Source organism: Schistocerca nitens, chromosome 5 (genome assembly GCF_023898315.1).
Source record: "Schistocerca nitens isolate TAMUIC-IGC-003100 chromosome 5, iqSchNite1.1, whole genome shotgun sequence".
In the NCBI taxonomy this organism is placed as follows: Eukaryota; Metazoa; Arthropoda; class Insecta; order Orthoptera; family Acrididae; genus Schistocerca; species Schistocerca nitens.
In genome coordinates, this window is record NC_064618.1 from 731,172,539 (window position 1) to 731,189,087 (window position 16,549).

General features: G+C 40.9%; 1 protein-coding gene across 6 annotated transcripts in view; it reads left to right on the forward strand.

The window, feature by feature from the left end:
* The window catches only part of LOC126259425 (thymidylate kinase), a 63,935-nt gene that overhangs the window by 14,732 nt on the left and 32,654 nt on the right, over positions 1–16,549 (forward strand). For all 6 annotated transcript variants that reach the window (XM_049956219.1, XM_049956220.1, XM_049956222.1 and 3 more), the window contains one exon: positions 8,811–8,919. In XM_049956219.1, coding sequence (XP_049812176.1) covers positions 8,811–8,919 — 109 coding nt within the window. The remainder of the gene's footprint in view (positions 1–8,810; positions 8,920–16,549) is intronic.

Below are 16,549 nucleotides of genomic sequence, written 5' to 3' on the forward strand. Positions count from 1 at the left end.
ATCAAGGGAAAAAAATTTCCCGAATCTAAACCGCACCTGAAGTTTGAGACTCGAAATTCAAGGGGAGAGAAAAGTTTTAGGCCGCACCTCCAAATCGAAACAAAGTTGGTCCATTGTAATATGAGACACAATTTAGGTTGAATGAATGATGATACAGCTACAGTAGTTTGGTTCGAGTCGTAAGCTTAGCAGTTAAGCTATACCAGGTAGCCATTGCTATGCGTCAGGCGCTCCATCCATATTTATACGGGTACCCTTCCTTTTTCACGTGCTTCGTCTGGTTTGAATTGATTGCTTATTCCTCTTTGATATAGGTGTTTACGTCACTTTAAGCTAAAAATGCATTACTGTACTGTGTCATGCATTGTTTGTCGCATTCTGTGTTTACGGCCTGTCGCCGCTTGCAGCATGGCTGGCTTTTTGTGCACGTTACCGCCGCTTACAATTAAAAGAGAGGAATTGTCTCATTAGCGAAACAATGGCAAGAGACTGCTATTTGTTGTACTTACACTGCTGCTTCCTTTGATAATGATCAACAAGAACCAAATAATAGAATGTGTATAATAGAAGATGTTCTGAACGAGAGTTAAGCGAAAATTTTTCTCCGTTTGAAAAGCTTTGCAGACGCCTCTTTAGTACATTAAATTCTGCACAGAAATTAGTCATCTTAGATTTAAAAATCTAGTCAAATGCCGTGCTTCATTTCTGATTGTATCACTATTAGGCATAAGAATAATATGAATATAAACATGACATGATATGTATATTCTTCCGTGTTTGCTGTTGTCTCACTCTAGTTTCATAGTTTATTAGGCAGACAGGTATTAAATGAGATAGCAGCAAACACGAAAGAATACACGGCAAAATGTTTATATTCGTATTATTCTTATGGTGCAGAGAATACTGCATGTGATTCACAATTCATAAAAGTTCCTATTAGCAACCATCTCTTCTCACAGGTAGGAAAAAATTCAGAACGTAGAGTTGGTCATATTGCCAAACATCCCAAACAGTCTTGCCAGTCGGATTTTCATAGTACATTGAAATGCTGCTACATTTGAAGATGAACAATACGGAATTTGTATTTACTTCGTTGGATAATGTATGAAAATGCAGTGGGCGAAACTCAGGGCGGAGAAAAAAGCTCATCTTCCACCTTTTTTTTTTTAATTTATTTACTGACGCAGAGGTTTTGGCGCCAGTATTTATCTTTGTGCCTGCAAAGCATGCCTGTGTAGCGCTACATATATTAGACGGCAGAAGTTAGTTGTGGCGGCACCTACGAACATTTTTCAGAACTTCCGCTTACTTTGCACTCGATTCTAAGCCGCAGGCGGTTTTTTGTATTACAAAAACTGGAAAAAAAGTGCGGCTTAGATTCAAGTAAATATGGTAACCTGATTTTGGGTTTTATTGTATTGCTCATGTGCATTGATTTGAACTTGGGGCTGATTTTGTTGCTGGAACAGAAGATTTCTGTATATTGTTATCCCCTCTGGTTAAACTTTGTTGTTATACTTAGTCTGTATGTTGTTTCCATCAGTTTTGGTTTTCTCTGGTGCTAAGTGACTTTTCTTTTCTAGAGTTTTCTTTGTTTGCTCCTGTATTAATATCCCTAGTTGGCTTTTTCAGGAAATCGGCTATCTCCTCCATTTTCTGCCTCAATTCTCCCATTTCTATGTTATTCTCGTAATTTTTTTTTTTTTTTTTTTTTTTTTTTTAGAGTGTTGCCCACTCCTAAGATGTCTCCGCTGAAGTTCTTCGCAGACCCTGTAGGTGTCTCTTCTGTCTGCCTCTGTCTGCTAAGTGCTGTTTCCTGTGTTTCTCCAGTAGATTGCGCTAGGTGTCCAGCAGTCCACTGTCCACTATGCGCTGTTTCCTGCATTTCTCCGATATATGTCGCTAGTTTTCTGGCAGTGCAGCTGTCTTCTTCCTGGCTAGTCTCCTCTTGTTGGATATTCCTAACCTCTCATAGGATTCCTATTCTCCTCCTCCTTTGCTTTTGTTTCATTTTTCAAAGAGTCTAAGCCTTTTTTTTATTTCAGTCACTGCCTCTAGTAATTCGTTCTTCATTTCCTTCTTCATGTATCCTTCTTCTTCTGCCACTTTTCCGATCTTAATAAGAGTGTTCTCAATACGTTGCACTTCGCTGTCTGCCATCTTTGCTTCCTCATTAGTAGCGGTAAAGAAACACAATGGCTCCCTCCGGCTGTGCATAGACTTTAAGTCAACAGTCGGTATCCATGTACAAGTAGAGAGCTAACCTATACTATGTCCAGAAGACCTCCTTGCATAGCTTGTCAGAGAGGAATATTTTTGTAAAATAGACCTTGCCAACACACATTTGCAGATCCTGTTGGATAAGGAGTTGTAAAATTTTATGGTTATCAACACTCCCTTCGGCTTATGTAAATACAAGTGCTTGCTTTTGGGATGTCTTTCTGTATGACAGTCTTCCAGAGGTACTTGGAACAGTTAACCATGTTTATACCCACTTGCACTATCTATCTCCATAGCTTAATTGTCACAAGTGCTACACATCATGACCAATTGCAAAAACTTTGCACACTCTTTACTACATTACATGATGCAAAGTTAGAGTGCTGCTTGGATAAATGCCAGTTTTTTCGGGCTCAAGTGAAAAGGGGAATACCTCGGGCACTCGCTCAGCAAAGAAGGGATCCAGACCATTGACTGCAGTAGCACAGCTGTCGACACTCTACCCCGTCGTCCCCAATTTTTTTTTTTTTTTTTTTTTGGCGGAAGGCAAACTATTATTCCATGTTCCTGGCCTGTATCATACATCTGCTAAATGAGTGCAGAAGGAGGCATTCAGTACTGGTGGATGGCTGCGTGTGAGGGTGTTTTCACTCAGTGGAAGAATATGCTGTGCTCAGCATCATGCCTCATGCCCTTTTTGTCATCACATCCACTGATGCTGGCCACATATGCCTCTCCATATGGCACTGGTGCAATGTTGGCACTTTGTGACAATGACAGTACTGAGAAACTGACCACCTATATGTCGGACACTGACAATTGCTCGAAAGAACTACATGCATATACAAAACGAAGCTTTATCAGTTGTCTTTGCAATTAAGAAGGTCCATGTTTACCTTTTTGGAACTAAGTCCTCATTAATTAAAGGTCACAAACCAATGGTGGCGTTCTTTGGCTGTGTGCCAGTCTTCCAAACAGACAGCACAACAGCTCTATTGTTGTGCATTTTTCTTCAGCTGCTACACTTATACCATGAGATACAAGCTCAGAGTGCAAGATGCCGATGTGGATGCTCTGTTTTTCGTACCTATGGGACAATGCCCGGCCTTTGGCCAGTGGGAAATCCCCCGTTTCCACATTGATGGGGAACCCTGACAAACCTTGGATGGGTTCCCCATTACAGCTGCACAAATTGCTGCACACACATTCCGTGATCCAATCTTGCTGTCAGTCATACTCTATTTGCTCCGTGTATGACCCACTTTTTATTTTTTTCAAAGAACACCAGTCTGGCCCTGGGACTGTGTCCTCCACTGTCTGTCGGTCATCACAAGTGTCCTCTTGGTTGACACTGAGGCAGATACTCACCATGTCATCATACCAACTGCCCTGCCCTGCTCCATCACAGCACTGTGGCATTTCATAGATGAAAGCAGTAGTTTGATGGCACGTTTACTGTCAGGGTTAAACAAGGACATCAAAGCCATGGTCCACAGCTGCTCTGCTTGCGCCCTGCATCAGACTTGTCTACCCCGATCTTTCAGCCCTGGCGCACTCCGTTGCCCACCCCTATCGCCCATGGGACAGCATCCATTTGGACTCTGCAGGCCCCTGTCTGAGCTGTGTTGGTTCATAATCGTGAACACTACCCATATGTGGTCAGCATGGCATCTACCACAACAGATGCCACAATTTACATGCTTGTCCAGATTCTCACCATTGAAGGGCTTCTTTGAACTATCATGTCAGACAATTTGCCCCAGTTCATGGCAAGTTTCTAAAGAATTATGTGCCTCAGATGGCATAAAACACATTTTTAGTCTGCCATTTCATCCATTCTCCATCAATGAAGCAGAGCACATGGTGCAGACATTTAAGCATCAAATTTTAAAGAGGTGGGAATCACTACCACTACAGCAGTGCTCATTATAACTTCATGATCTTCATAACAGTAGATACGTCCTGTGATTGTGGACAAGGACAAACCACAAGCCACATGCTTCAGTGCTCTTTGTGCCTTACATCCTGCATGAAGATTGATCTCCTGCAAGCCACTCCAAGCACCTTGGAGGTTGCCCTGTCCATGATTGTAGTCCAGTGGAGGTCCTCCATGGGTGACAACCGAAACTCTCCACCATCTCTTGGCCCCGTGAACCCTGGACCCGGCATGCCAGGTGATATACCCTAACACAGTAGTGTGGGCACACTTTTATGGGGCAATAGAGATGTGGACATGGCAGCGGTGATTACCTTGTACAGTTGGTGTCTTATGACAGTTGATGCCGTGAGATGTTCAGAGCATCTTCGCACCACACAACACTGTCCAAGCACTTACTGACATTGCCAATGTAGGTGGACCACTCTGTCCTAGACAGCTAGTTTGACAACCACACAGGTGTAACTTGCACTCAAGAACACCAACAGTGATTTCTGTTGACCACATGTAGGTAGAGGACTCCACGCAGCCTCTGCAATGAAACCCATGTCACCATGTTCTGGTGTGATGCCAAATACTCCCATATCCTGACACCTTACAGTGTGTTTCAACGTAAGGATACCCACCGTGCAAACATTTCACCTGCCAACCATCAACCTGGACGCTTCTGGCCATATGCGCCCATTTCAGGGAGGAGGGACCTGGTGTCCGGCTTGGCAACATTGAAGGATTTCTCCGTTGTCCATTTTCCATGTTGTTGTCTTCTGTCCGTACTCAGTGTTCCACTGTTGATGGTCCCCAGGCCAATCAGCAAGCCTCAGCTGGTTTCTTGAGTTGTTCATGATATTTTGCTAAATCCCACTCATTATAATTACCAACTGTATGTGTTGGCACTATAGAGTGGAAAGCAATTATGATTTCATAGCCGAGTGATAGTGAGCTGACAAGTTGTAGACAGAAAGAGAACTGTGAACATTTCCAGACCAGAAAATGAACCAAAAACTAATTTTGTTTCCCTTTCTCCACAAATAAACCTGTCATTTTTGGTATACATCCACACTTAAAGAATTTTCTAGTGCTTTCTAATGTCCCGATCTACTTAAATGATTTACCTGAGGCATTGGAGGCCTCTTTAAAAACTATAATGTTTTCCTGGTGACTCTAGTATACCAATAAAGGGCTCTTTCACATTCATAGCAGGTCAATTTCCGAGAATAATAAAATGAGTGTACAAATGGTTCGTAGCAAACAGTTTAACCATCATTGTTACAAAGCCTAATGTTATGCAATTTCAAACAAACAAAATTACTTATAGCTGCTAGATGTTATAAGACAAGGGGCATTGGCTTCTTTCAGACCTCCCATTTTTCTCATAATATAAATCTACAAGTTTATAAAGTAATCTAGAAGGTATTTCTTTAATTATCAGTGTGATTAGATTTAGCACAAGTCATAATGTGTTGTTAATGTACTGTACAGAAGCATCCTGCAATGGCTGCTTCTACCTGTTAATGTATAATTTGATTCTTTCCACATCCCTGAAGGCTTCATGATGGGGTTTATGGAACACATTGCATGAATTAATTAATCCCACTTACAAAACTCAAGAGCTTTCAGTAAGGGAATAGCTCAGTTACTAAAGCAACCTGCAGTAGGTATAGCTTTGTATCACAGAATGTGATAGGTACTCTTTCCTATCAAGACATGGCGGTTAGCATTTATTCTTACAAAAGGCTTCATAATGGTGGGCATACGTAAAAAGCTAGAAATTATGTAAAATTACATCTCTCTCTCTCTCTCTCTCTCTCTCTCTCTCTCTCTCTCTCTGTGTGTGTGTGTGTGTGTGTGTGTGTGTGTGTGTGTGTGTGTGTGTTTTTTGCCTCGCGGAGTTAGATTGTGCAAATGATTAATGCTGTGTATTTATATTCAGGAGAAGCATCAGTCAAATCCAAGTCCAGGTATTCAGTTTTCAGTTTGACTTGGTTTCTCAAGGTCCCTGAAGGGGATTTCCAAGATGGTTCATTTTAGAAGACCCCAGCCAATTCCCTATACCATTCTTGCTGAACTTGGTTTGACTAGTGCATCATCAATGGGACATTAAACCCCAGTCTTTGTTTTTTATTTTATTTTATTTTATTTTATTTTCCCTTCCCTTCATTCCATCCCATTCCCAATGGCCTTTTTGTCTGTGTTCTATACTTCACAGCAGTTATTTTCCAATTCACAGCTGATAAAAACACAGCTGATAAAAACACAAAACAAGGTAACAACAGTATACATTTGTAGGAAAGTTCTGGTAGAATGTAAGTAAATTAGGGGTAAAGGAGACCACTCACCAAATAGCAAAAAGCGTTGACTCGGCGTGCGTGCACCCCCCTCCCCTCCTCCCCCCCCCACACACACCTACATCGTACCGACTTGACACACAAGTGCGTGTGTGCATGTCCGTGTATGTGCGCACATGCAGGTGCATGTGCTGTAGCTCGACAAAGGATTTATTCTAAAAGCTAGCAAGTTTTCTTCCTCATTTTTGTGTGCCTGTCGATGACTCAATGCTTCTGATGACTCAGTGTTTCTGCTATTTGGTGAGCGGTCTTGTGTAGTGTTAAATTATTAACAACAGCATGCCTACCTCTTCAGGCGACAGATACTCCCTTCAGTGAGGAAAAGTGGAAATAGTTGGTGAGTGGTTTGAGGAGTGGATGCTGCACATGAATTGACATGAATATAAGGTGGAATATTTTAAAATAATTTCATGTGTGTTAGCATAACTAAGCAGTATGATGTTTCAGGGAAAAAAATCTACTTAAAATATGTACATAAGAAAATATAATAGAGGGAAACATTCCACGTGGGAAAAATATATCTAAAAACAAAGATGATGTGACTTACCGGACGAAAGTGCTGGCAGGTCGATAGACACACAAACAAACACAAACACACACACACAAAATTCAAGCTTTCGCAACAAACTGTTGCCTCATCAGGAAAGAGGGAAGGAGAGGGAAAGACGAAAGGATGTGGGTTTTAAGGGAGAGGGTAAGGAGTCATTCCAATCCCGGGAGCAGAAGGACTTACCTTAGGGGGAAAAAGGACAGGTATACACTCGCACACACACACACATATCCATCCACACACATACAGACACAAGCAGACATATTTAAAGACCAAATATGTCTGCTTGTGTCTGTATATGTGTGGATGGATATGTGTGTGTGTGCGAGTGTATACCCGTCCTTTTTCCCCCTAAGGTAAGTCCTTCTGCTCCCGGGATTGGAATGACTCCTTACCCTCTCCCTTAAAACCCACATCCTTTCGTCTTTCCCTCTCCTTCCCTCTTTCCTGATGAGGCAACAGTTTGTTGCGAAAGCTTGAATTTTGTGTGTGTGTGTTTGTGTTTGTTTGTGTGTCTATCGACCTGCCAGTGCTTTCGTCCGGTAAGTCACATCATCTTTGTTTTTAGATATACATAAGAAAATAACAATTTAAGAAAAGGAAAAGACTACATATTATGCAGTGGCCATCTGGCACCTGGATTTATGTTTGTAGAAAATCCAGAATGCACATGCTACTGGTCTTCTGTACTATGCTACCTTTTTGCTTCACAGATTTTGTAATTTATAATTCTGAACTACATTACTCTACAACACTTCATTACATTACCGTACATGACATCAGAAACAAGTTAGGTTTTCTCATTTGTGTTGACAAATGAGACAAATGAGGAAATTATGATCCTGACACTAAGAGTACTGTTTTGTTTTTGTGTGTTTCTATGAGTATAATAGTTGCATGCCTGAAAGTAAATACTGGTTGCCCCCTATTTGTCTCATTGTCAATTTGGCAAAAGTTATGAATGTGATTTTCCTTTTCATTCAGTTAACTATTTTTTTCCATCTAATTAGCTTTGACTTTTTGACAGATCTCTCATTAGTGTTGTTCAGTTACATTTGTAGATTTGAAATTTCATCTGTTGTTGTGAGTGGTCTGTTATTCTGTTCCAGATGATTACCATGTATGTCCCAACTCCAGAAGTTGCCTAGCCATTTTTATTGAAAAATTACAGCTGCCAAACACATTTGCTACTTTTCGAGTTTCCATGTTTACTTCTTGATGTGGGACCAATTGTTACACAAGAACACAAGATATGTTTTGTTAGTTACTGTCTGCTCCTCACTGTACTGCAATGTATTCCTTGTAAATGTAACCACAGTCAATACTACACTAAGATGGGAATTTTTAATTGCTCATTTATGCTTATAATGGGACTATAAACAACCTCTACTGACAAGAGAAGACCATCATATTATGTGTATCTCCCAGCCAATATTATCATTCCATTCCATTACCACTCCAGGCTGAAAGAGGTTCCTCTGCTAATCTTGCAGAAGCAAAGTTGTGTGTGTGTGTGTGTAAAAGGTAGGGGAGGGGGATATTGTAACTGATAGTTTACTGGATACACAGCATAAATTTTTTATCACAGCATTTTTGTATTACTTTCTTTATTGAACCAGCTGCACAATTCAGTTGTATTTATAAATGAATATTTTTTTAGACACACTCAATAACAATTTGAAAGGAGAAGAAGAAAGGTCAGAATATGTCACTTCTGTAATCTGTAAATATAATGAGATATCATTTTATCTGTCCGTAGATCGGTCGACCGCAATTGGTAAAGTGATTGACTCATACCTGAAAAAGGAGGAAGAACTCCCAGACAGGACCATACACCTTACATTTGCTGCAAATATATGGGAAAATGAGTGAGTTACTTTTAAGCAATGGAAAGTCCACGATGGAATAACAACAATATTATGAAAAGGAGATATTGGTATTCTCCATATAGAGAGGACATGGAGTCTCAGACAGACACAATGAAAAGACTGCTGTTCATTTTAGCTTTCACCAAAAGGCATTCTGAAGTAGAAAAGACACACACATTCCCACAAGCACAACTCACACACACAACCACAGTCTCTGGCCACCGTGGCCACGCCGAGACAGTGGTCTTGTGAGTAAGTGTGCGTGAGTTGTGCTTTGTTTCAGTGATAGTGTGTTTTCTACTGCAAAAAAATACTTTCTGGCCAAAAGCTAAATTGTATAGCGGTCTTTCCATTGTGCCTGTCTGCGACTCAATGTCTCCTGTATATGGTGAGTAACAATCTGTCCTTTTCAATAATAATAATAATAATAATAATAATAATAATTAATACTTAAAAATACAATTTAATTGGATAGATAAAAAATCTGGTCACTAAGTGGCAGCAGGAGAACATGCATATAAAGGTATTTAAATTTGCAAGCTTTCAAAGCTCTTGGCTCATTCTTCTATCAGAACTGTTGAAGGGGAAGGAAGAGGGATAAAGGATGAAGGAAAACATCTGATGAGGTGTAGGAGATGGAAAAGTCACCCCTAGCTCTGGGTAAGGGGGCTTACTGGTTGGGATGACAAGAAAAGACAGATTGGTGGGACTGCAACAGATGAGATTTGAAAACCTGAGAGCTTAAGGATAGAAGATAGGGTAATATGCAAGACAGAGATTACTGCCAAAACATCATGCATTAGTTAATAAGAGTGGAAAGGTAAGTGTATTGTATGTGGTAGAGGGGGGGGGGGGAGATATAGAAAACTAACATGGAGTGAAGAAAGGAATAATTACTGAGAAGAAATGCTGAGGCTGGAGAAATTAATGTAAATTAAGGAAGGCCAGGTGGGTGACAAGGTCCAAGGGCATGTAACACCAGTTCCAATGTGCAGAATTCTGAGAAACTGGTGTCTGGGGGAAGAATCCATATGTGTGGTGAAACAGGCATCAATGTCACAACTTCCATGTTGTAGAACATGCTCTGCATCAGTATACATGTGAAGTTACCAGTTAGGATGAATGGGCATAGCCATAGAGGTTGGTGAGTAGATTTTTTTAAATCTATCCAATTATATGATAACCTATCCTCTTCATATAAAGTGAGTTATTTTTTGTCGTTTATAAATATTTATGAGCTCAGAAGATAGAGGCCAATTAAGAACACATCCTGCAAATTATTTTTCATGCAGGGAAGAGGGTACATTGAACTACTTTGCTGAGAAGGATGTGCTTAACAGAAATGAGGCAGCAAGTTAGGTGTGCATTGTGACACAGTCTGGAACAGAATACTGCATTTTTTTGTGAATGTAGTTAGATTAACATTGTATCTGACTGACTTGATGAAGTTTGAGTGATGCAAATATATGTAAGCATCTCACATTTTCAGTGTACTGATACTTTGGAATAATGTTGGTCAACTTCCTCATTTTTGTGTCTGTAAATAGGTCATCAATAGTGATACTGTGTATGCAACTACTGAATGCATTTTTTCATGTTACACTTTTCATTATATTCATTTAAAACATAGATGTTGTAGGATTTTCTTATCTGTTACTTGCTTACAATAGGTACGTGATGGCTACATGCAAATTACATTAGATTTTCCCCTTTTGCACCAGTGCTGTCAGTAAAAAAAATTAAAGAATATGGGAAACCGTACATGCTGGACAATGAAACACAATGCAAAACTTATAGCGAAGTATTTTTTGCACAGCCAGTAAAGCGGACTGTGGAAAACTATGGGAAACAGTAGTGGAAGGGAGTGAGAGGAGGTCTGTTTCCCTACTCTCCCCCAAACCTCTCGGAGCATTCTTCTGATAAATGTGTACCAAGCTGAGCAATATGATGTGCTTTTCATCCAAAAGAATACCAGTAACAGCAAAATATGTGAAGTGGATATGCTACTATAGTTAATGCTGCCTCTGTGTTTCAGGTTTATTGTTGGCTCTGCAGATAGTGAGAGATCTTAATACAACCTTTCAAAGTATGCAACTTTGTTAATCCCTTCAGACATATCACACAGTCAAGTGATGACACAAGTGTGTCACCCCGTTTTTTGCAGAAAATAGTTAATAGATTTGGTAAACAAGTCTCTGGTATTTATCATTAAGTATTGTATGGTAAATGAAACTATCTGGATCCAGAGACCTTTTCAAGTCTCAAACATTGGTGACGTATACAGGGTGTTACAAAAGGTATGGCCAAACTTTCAGGAAACATTTCTCACACACAAAGAAAGAAAATATGTTATGTGGACATGTGTCTGGAAATGCTTACTTTCCATGTTAGAGCTCATTTTATTACTTCTCTTCAAATCACATGGAAACACACCACAACAGAACGTACCAGTGTGACTTCAAACACTTAGTTACAGGAAATGTTCAAAATGTCCTCCGTTAGCGATGATACATGCATCCACCCTCCGTCGCATGGAATCCCTGATGCGCTGATGCAGCCCTGAAGAATGGCGTATTGTATCACAGCCGTCCACAATACGAGCACGAAGAGCCTCTACATTTGGTACCAGGGTTGCGTAGACAAAAGCTTTCAAATGCCCCCATAAATGAAAGTCAAGAGGGTTGAGGTCAGGAGAGCGTGGAGGCCATGCAATTGGGCCGCCTCTACCAAACCATCGGTCACCGAATCTGTTGTTGAGAAGCGTACGAACACTTCGACTGAAATGTGCAGGAGCTCCATCGTGCATGAACCACATGTTGTGTCGTACTTGTAAAGGCACATGTTCTAGCAGCGCAGGTAGAGTATCCCGTATGAAATCATGATAACGTGCTCCATTGAGCATAGGTGGAAGAAACTAAAATGAGCTCTAACATAGAAATTAAGCGTTTCCGGACACATGTCCACATAACATCTTTTCTTTATTTCTGTGTGAGGAATGTTTCCTGAAAGTTTGGCCATACCTTTTTGTAACACCCTGTATATGCAGACTAAAATGATGAATAGGAATTTGTACCAAGGCGGGGATTTGAACTGGTGTTTCCTGTTCATTAGGCAGGTAGATGTTGCAGAGGCTCTCCAACTGTGTTGGAATAGCACGTCTGCAGTGAACAAAATTGGGGATCCTGCTTGAAACTCAAGCATAGGGGCTTTCAGTTAAGTGAAACTATCTGGTTCCAGAGACTTTTTCAAGTTTCAAACATCAGTGATGTATGTATCTGGACTGAAGTGACGCCTCTGCAATGCTGTTAAAGTTTAGGACAGAATGCCAAAAAGACTGAAGTGTGAGTGGGACTTTGGATTGAGGAGGGAGGCGTGCTAGGGTAGTCCATGCAGTTGTGCAAAGCCACTGTCCAGGGTGGCATAGTGGTTAGCAAATCTGCCTAGCACATATGCTTAGTGAGCAGGAGACCCATGTTTGAATCCCAGCCTAGGTGCAAATTTTCATTTGTTACTTGTCTGCATATACAGGGTGTCTCACATAACTCTGCCATCTCAGATATCTCTGGAACAACAGTAGATATTCAAAACCAGTTTTCACCAGCATGAACGTATGGCAGGGGCTTAGGAAACCAAATACTATGCGAAATTTTAAAATGTAAACATACTATTTTCAACAAAAACTGATGTATTTTTAAATGGACATCGCCCTGTTATTTCGTATGCAATCAGTAGCATGAAGAATCACAAAAATAATGGCATTGGTTGCATCACAGTACGTCAATTACATTCCAAATAATTGCTAAGCGTCGTTGACGCTTGAAATAAATGAAGCGCACAACTAGCACACGTCCTAAGACTCAAGCGCGCACCTGACGCTGCTGGTAATCGTGATGTGATTGACGTACTATGTCAGTGGAGTGTTACTGTATTGTGTGGTATTGTATGACAACATGTCATTGGCCCATATTTCATTGATGGCACTCCTAAAGGGGGATAGTTTAGCCCCCTCTTGAGCTCTACCTTACTCGAACCGGTCTACCGCTTATAATGTGTCAAATAATGCAGTATCAGAATGATGGATATCCTGTGCATAATGTTTATTGTTGCGAAATGACAACTAGAGGTGCAATTAGTGGTAACACACTTGGTTTCACATTTCTAAACCTCATAAGTTCTGAAATATGTGGCTTGTAAAGGATAGCAATGGCGTCAAAGTTTCTGACATAATGCATCGCATGTAGTACTCTGTTCAGAGCAGGGGTTGCCTGCACTGCCACCTGTATCCTGCCGTAAACATACCAGTATCACCACGGCACGCTCTATCTTCAGTGTACAAGTGTCTCCTAATCTCATCTGCTGAACTGCTCTCTTTCTGTAACATAATTCACATACGTTGCAACATTAAAACCTGTTTTCTTGGGGCTTGTTACATTTGCCGTCATCTAGTCGATATGCTGGCCTTCAGTAATGAAGAAAAACTAGATATTATTTTAATTTATGGCGAATGACACAGAAATGAAACTGCAGCTGTGACACTGTATGCTGAATGCTACCCAGATCGGCAGTGTCAGTCACTCGAACCATTGGCAACATCTGCAAGACATTCACGGAAACAGGAAGCTGGGCTCCCACAAAACGTCGATGTACAACACCAGTGACTGGCAGTGGAAACAAAATTGCTGTTCTCGTTGCTGTAGCACACAATCCTCAGGTGGGTGTACAAGAAATTGCACGAGGTGTAGGAATAAGCCGCAGTAATGTGTGCAGAATCTTGCATCAGCATCAGTTTCATCCGTTCCATATCTCGCTGCACCAAGAACTGTACAGGAATGACTTTGAATCCCACAGTGCATTCTGTGGTTTTGCACTTCAGCAGTTGCAAGGTAATCCATTATTCCTAAGCAATACGTTGTTTATATATGAGGCTTCATTTACAAATCATGGTAATGTCAATCTGTGGAACATGCACTACTGGTCCATGCAAAATCACCACTGGATTCGCCAGGTTGCTCATTAACGACAGTGGGAGCGTCAGTGTTTGGTGTGGTGTCATTGCTAACTGTATTGTAAGGCCAACAATGGAAAATCCAGGATGGAATGTAACAATACGAGAGAAGGAAAGTTGCTAGTTACCATGTAGCGGAGATGCTGAGTCACGATAGGCACAATAAAAAGATTCACACAATCATAGCTTTTGGCCATTAAGGCCTTTGTCAGCAGTAGACACACACATACACACACGCGCACACACACACTCACGCAAGCGCAACTTGCACACACGTCTGCAGTTTCAGAGAGCTGAAATTACAGTGCTATGCATGCATCTTTCTCTGGGGCGCAGTGAGAGACAGAGTGTATCTAGAACCCGCAATGACAGTACAGGATATGCAACATTGTATTACTGTGGCATGTGCAGCAGTATCTATAGCAACTCTAGAATCTGTGCAACACTCTCTCGTTACCTGTCTGCAAATGAGTGTTGATGCAAACAGAGGGCACTTCGAACACAGTTTCATTGGTCAAGACGTGGGTGTATTTTCTATGCTGGATGTAATGCACAACAATACAGCTTCTGTGGGTGACAGGGCACTAGTAAATGTCTTTAGCAAAGTGAATTCAAGTGTGTTAGCTCTAATTATAGATCTAGTTGTCATTTCGCTAGAATAAGCATACATTTACAATTTGAAAAATGTAACTTTGCATTGGACGTGTTACTTGTTTATTTTTGTGGATTGTGCTTACCTTCCCATTGCGTGAGCCTCTGACACAGGCAGCATGAGGTGCACGCTTGAATCTCAGGATGTGCACTTCATTTATTTGAAGTGTCAGCTTTGCTTCACAATTTCTCGGGAGGTAATTGACGTATTGTGATGCAACCAACTCCATTATATTTGTGATTTTTCATGCTATTGATTGCATATGAAATAATAGGTAGTTTCCATTTAAAAATATACAAGTTTTTGTAGAAAATAGTATTTGTTTACATTTTAAAATTTCGAATAGTATTTGTTTACATTTTAAAATTTTGAATAGTATTTAGTTTCCTAAGCCCCTGTTGTACGTTCATGCTGGTGAAAACCATTTTTGAATTTCTATTGTTGTTCCAGAGGTATTTGAGGAGGCAGAGTTAGGTGAGACACCTTGTATACATCATTGTATGATAACATCAACCTTTTGATAATGTTAGTCCTAGTCCAAATTAATAATTTAAGGCATATAATTAATGACTCAGTGAACAGTTAAAATACAGAATTGTCAATAGGCACCCAAACAAGGCTAGCTGACACACACACACACACACACACACACACACACACACACCTTAACTGAACCTCCTGAAGTGTCTCAGTGAAGTTTGTGAGTCCGTAGAAGATGGTATAAGAGGCATACAGTATGACTGGCCGTGCTTTTCCATCTGAGATTTACAGAGGTTAAGATAGCCAGTGCTGAGATTGAAACTTCCTGGCAGATTTAAACTGTGTGCCGGACCGAGACTGGAACTCGGGACCTTCACCTTTTGCAGACAAATGCTGTACCGACTGAGCTGTCCAAGCACGACTTGCTACCCATCCTCGCAGCTTTAATTCCGCCAGTATATTGTCTCCTACATTCCAAATTTCACAGAAGCTCTCCTGCATAACTTACAGAACTAGCACTCCTGGAAGGAAGGATATAGCGTAGACATGGCTTAACCTCAGCCCTGGGGATGTTTCCAGAAATAAATTTTCACTGTGTGGCAGAGTGTGTGCTGATATGAAAGTTCCTGTCAGATTAAAACTGTGTGCCGGACTGAGACATGAACTCAGGACCTTAGCCTAGCTAGTTCTGCAAAGTATGCAGGAGAGCTTCTGTGTAGTTTGGAATGTAGGAGTCGGCTACTGGCAGAATTAAAGCAGTGAGGATGAGTCATGAATCATGCTTGGGTAGCTCAGTCTATAGAGCACTAGCCCCTGAATGGCAAAGGTCCCGAGTTCGAGCCTCAGACCGGCACACAGGAAGTTTCATGTCGGTGCACACTCCGCTGTACAGTGAAAATTTCATTCTGGAAACATCCCCCAGGCTGTGGCTAAGCCATGCCTCCGCTTTATCCTTTCTTCCAGGAGTGCTGGTTCTGCAAGGTATGCAGGAGAGCTTCTGTGAAGTTTGGAGTGTAGGAGACGGGGTACTGGCAGAAGTAAAGCTGTGAGGATGGGCCATGAGTCGTGCTTAGGTAGCTCAGTCAGTAGACCATGTGCCTGTGAAAGGGAAAGTTCAAGTGTCTGTTGTAGTGTTATAAAAAATATAGTGTTGAAGATATAACGAAATTTTGTGTGTAACTTGGCAACAGAATTAGAGATTGATTGTAGTGTCTTATCGTAACAAATCACTGTAATGATTATTTCACCTGATAAATATTTTTTAAATACCAGACATTCTTTGGACATAGAACAACAGATTAATTTATTTGATATTGGTAGGAAGCAACATTATCTTTTCCGCACGTGTTCACGACCGCGATGCACTCATACCCGTATCGACACTAAGGGACCAAAAGATATACTGACTTTAAAAGGAAAACAGTGTTACACAATTAAAAAGGATTGATTCAGAAATGATAGGAAAACGATAATGTTCCTCCTGCCTCAATGCT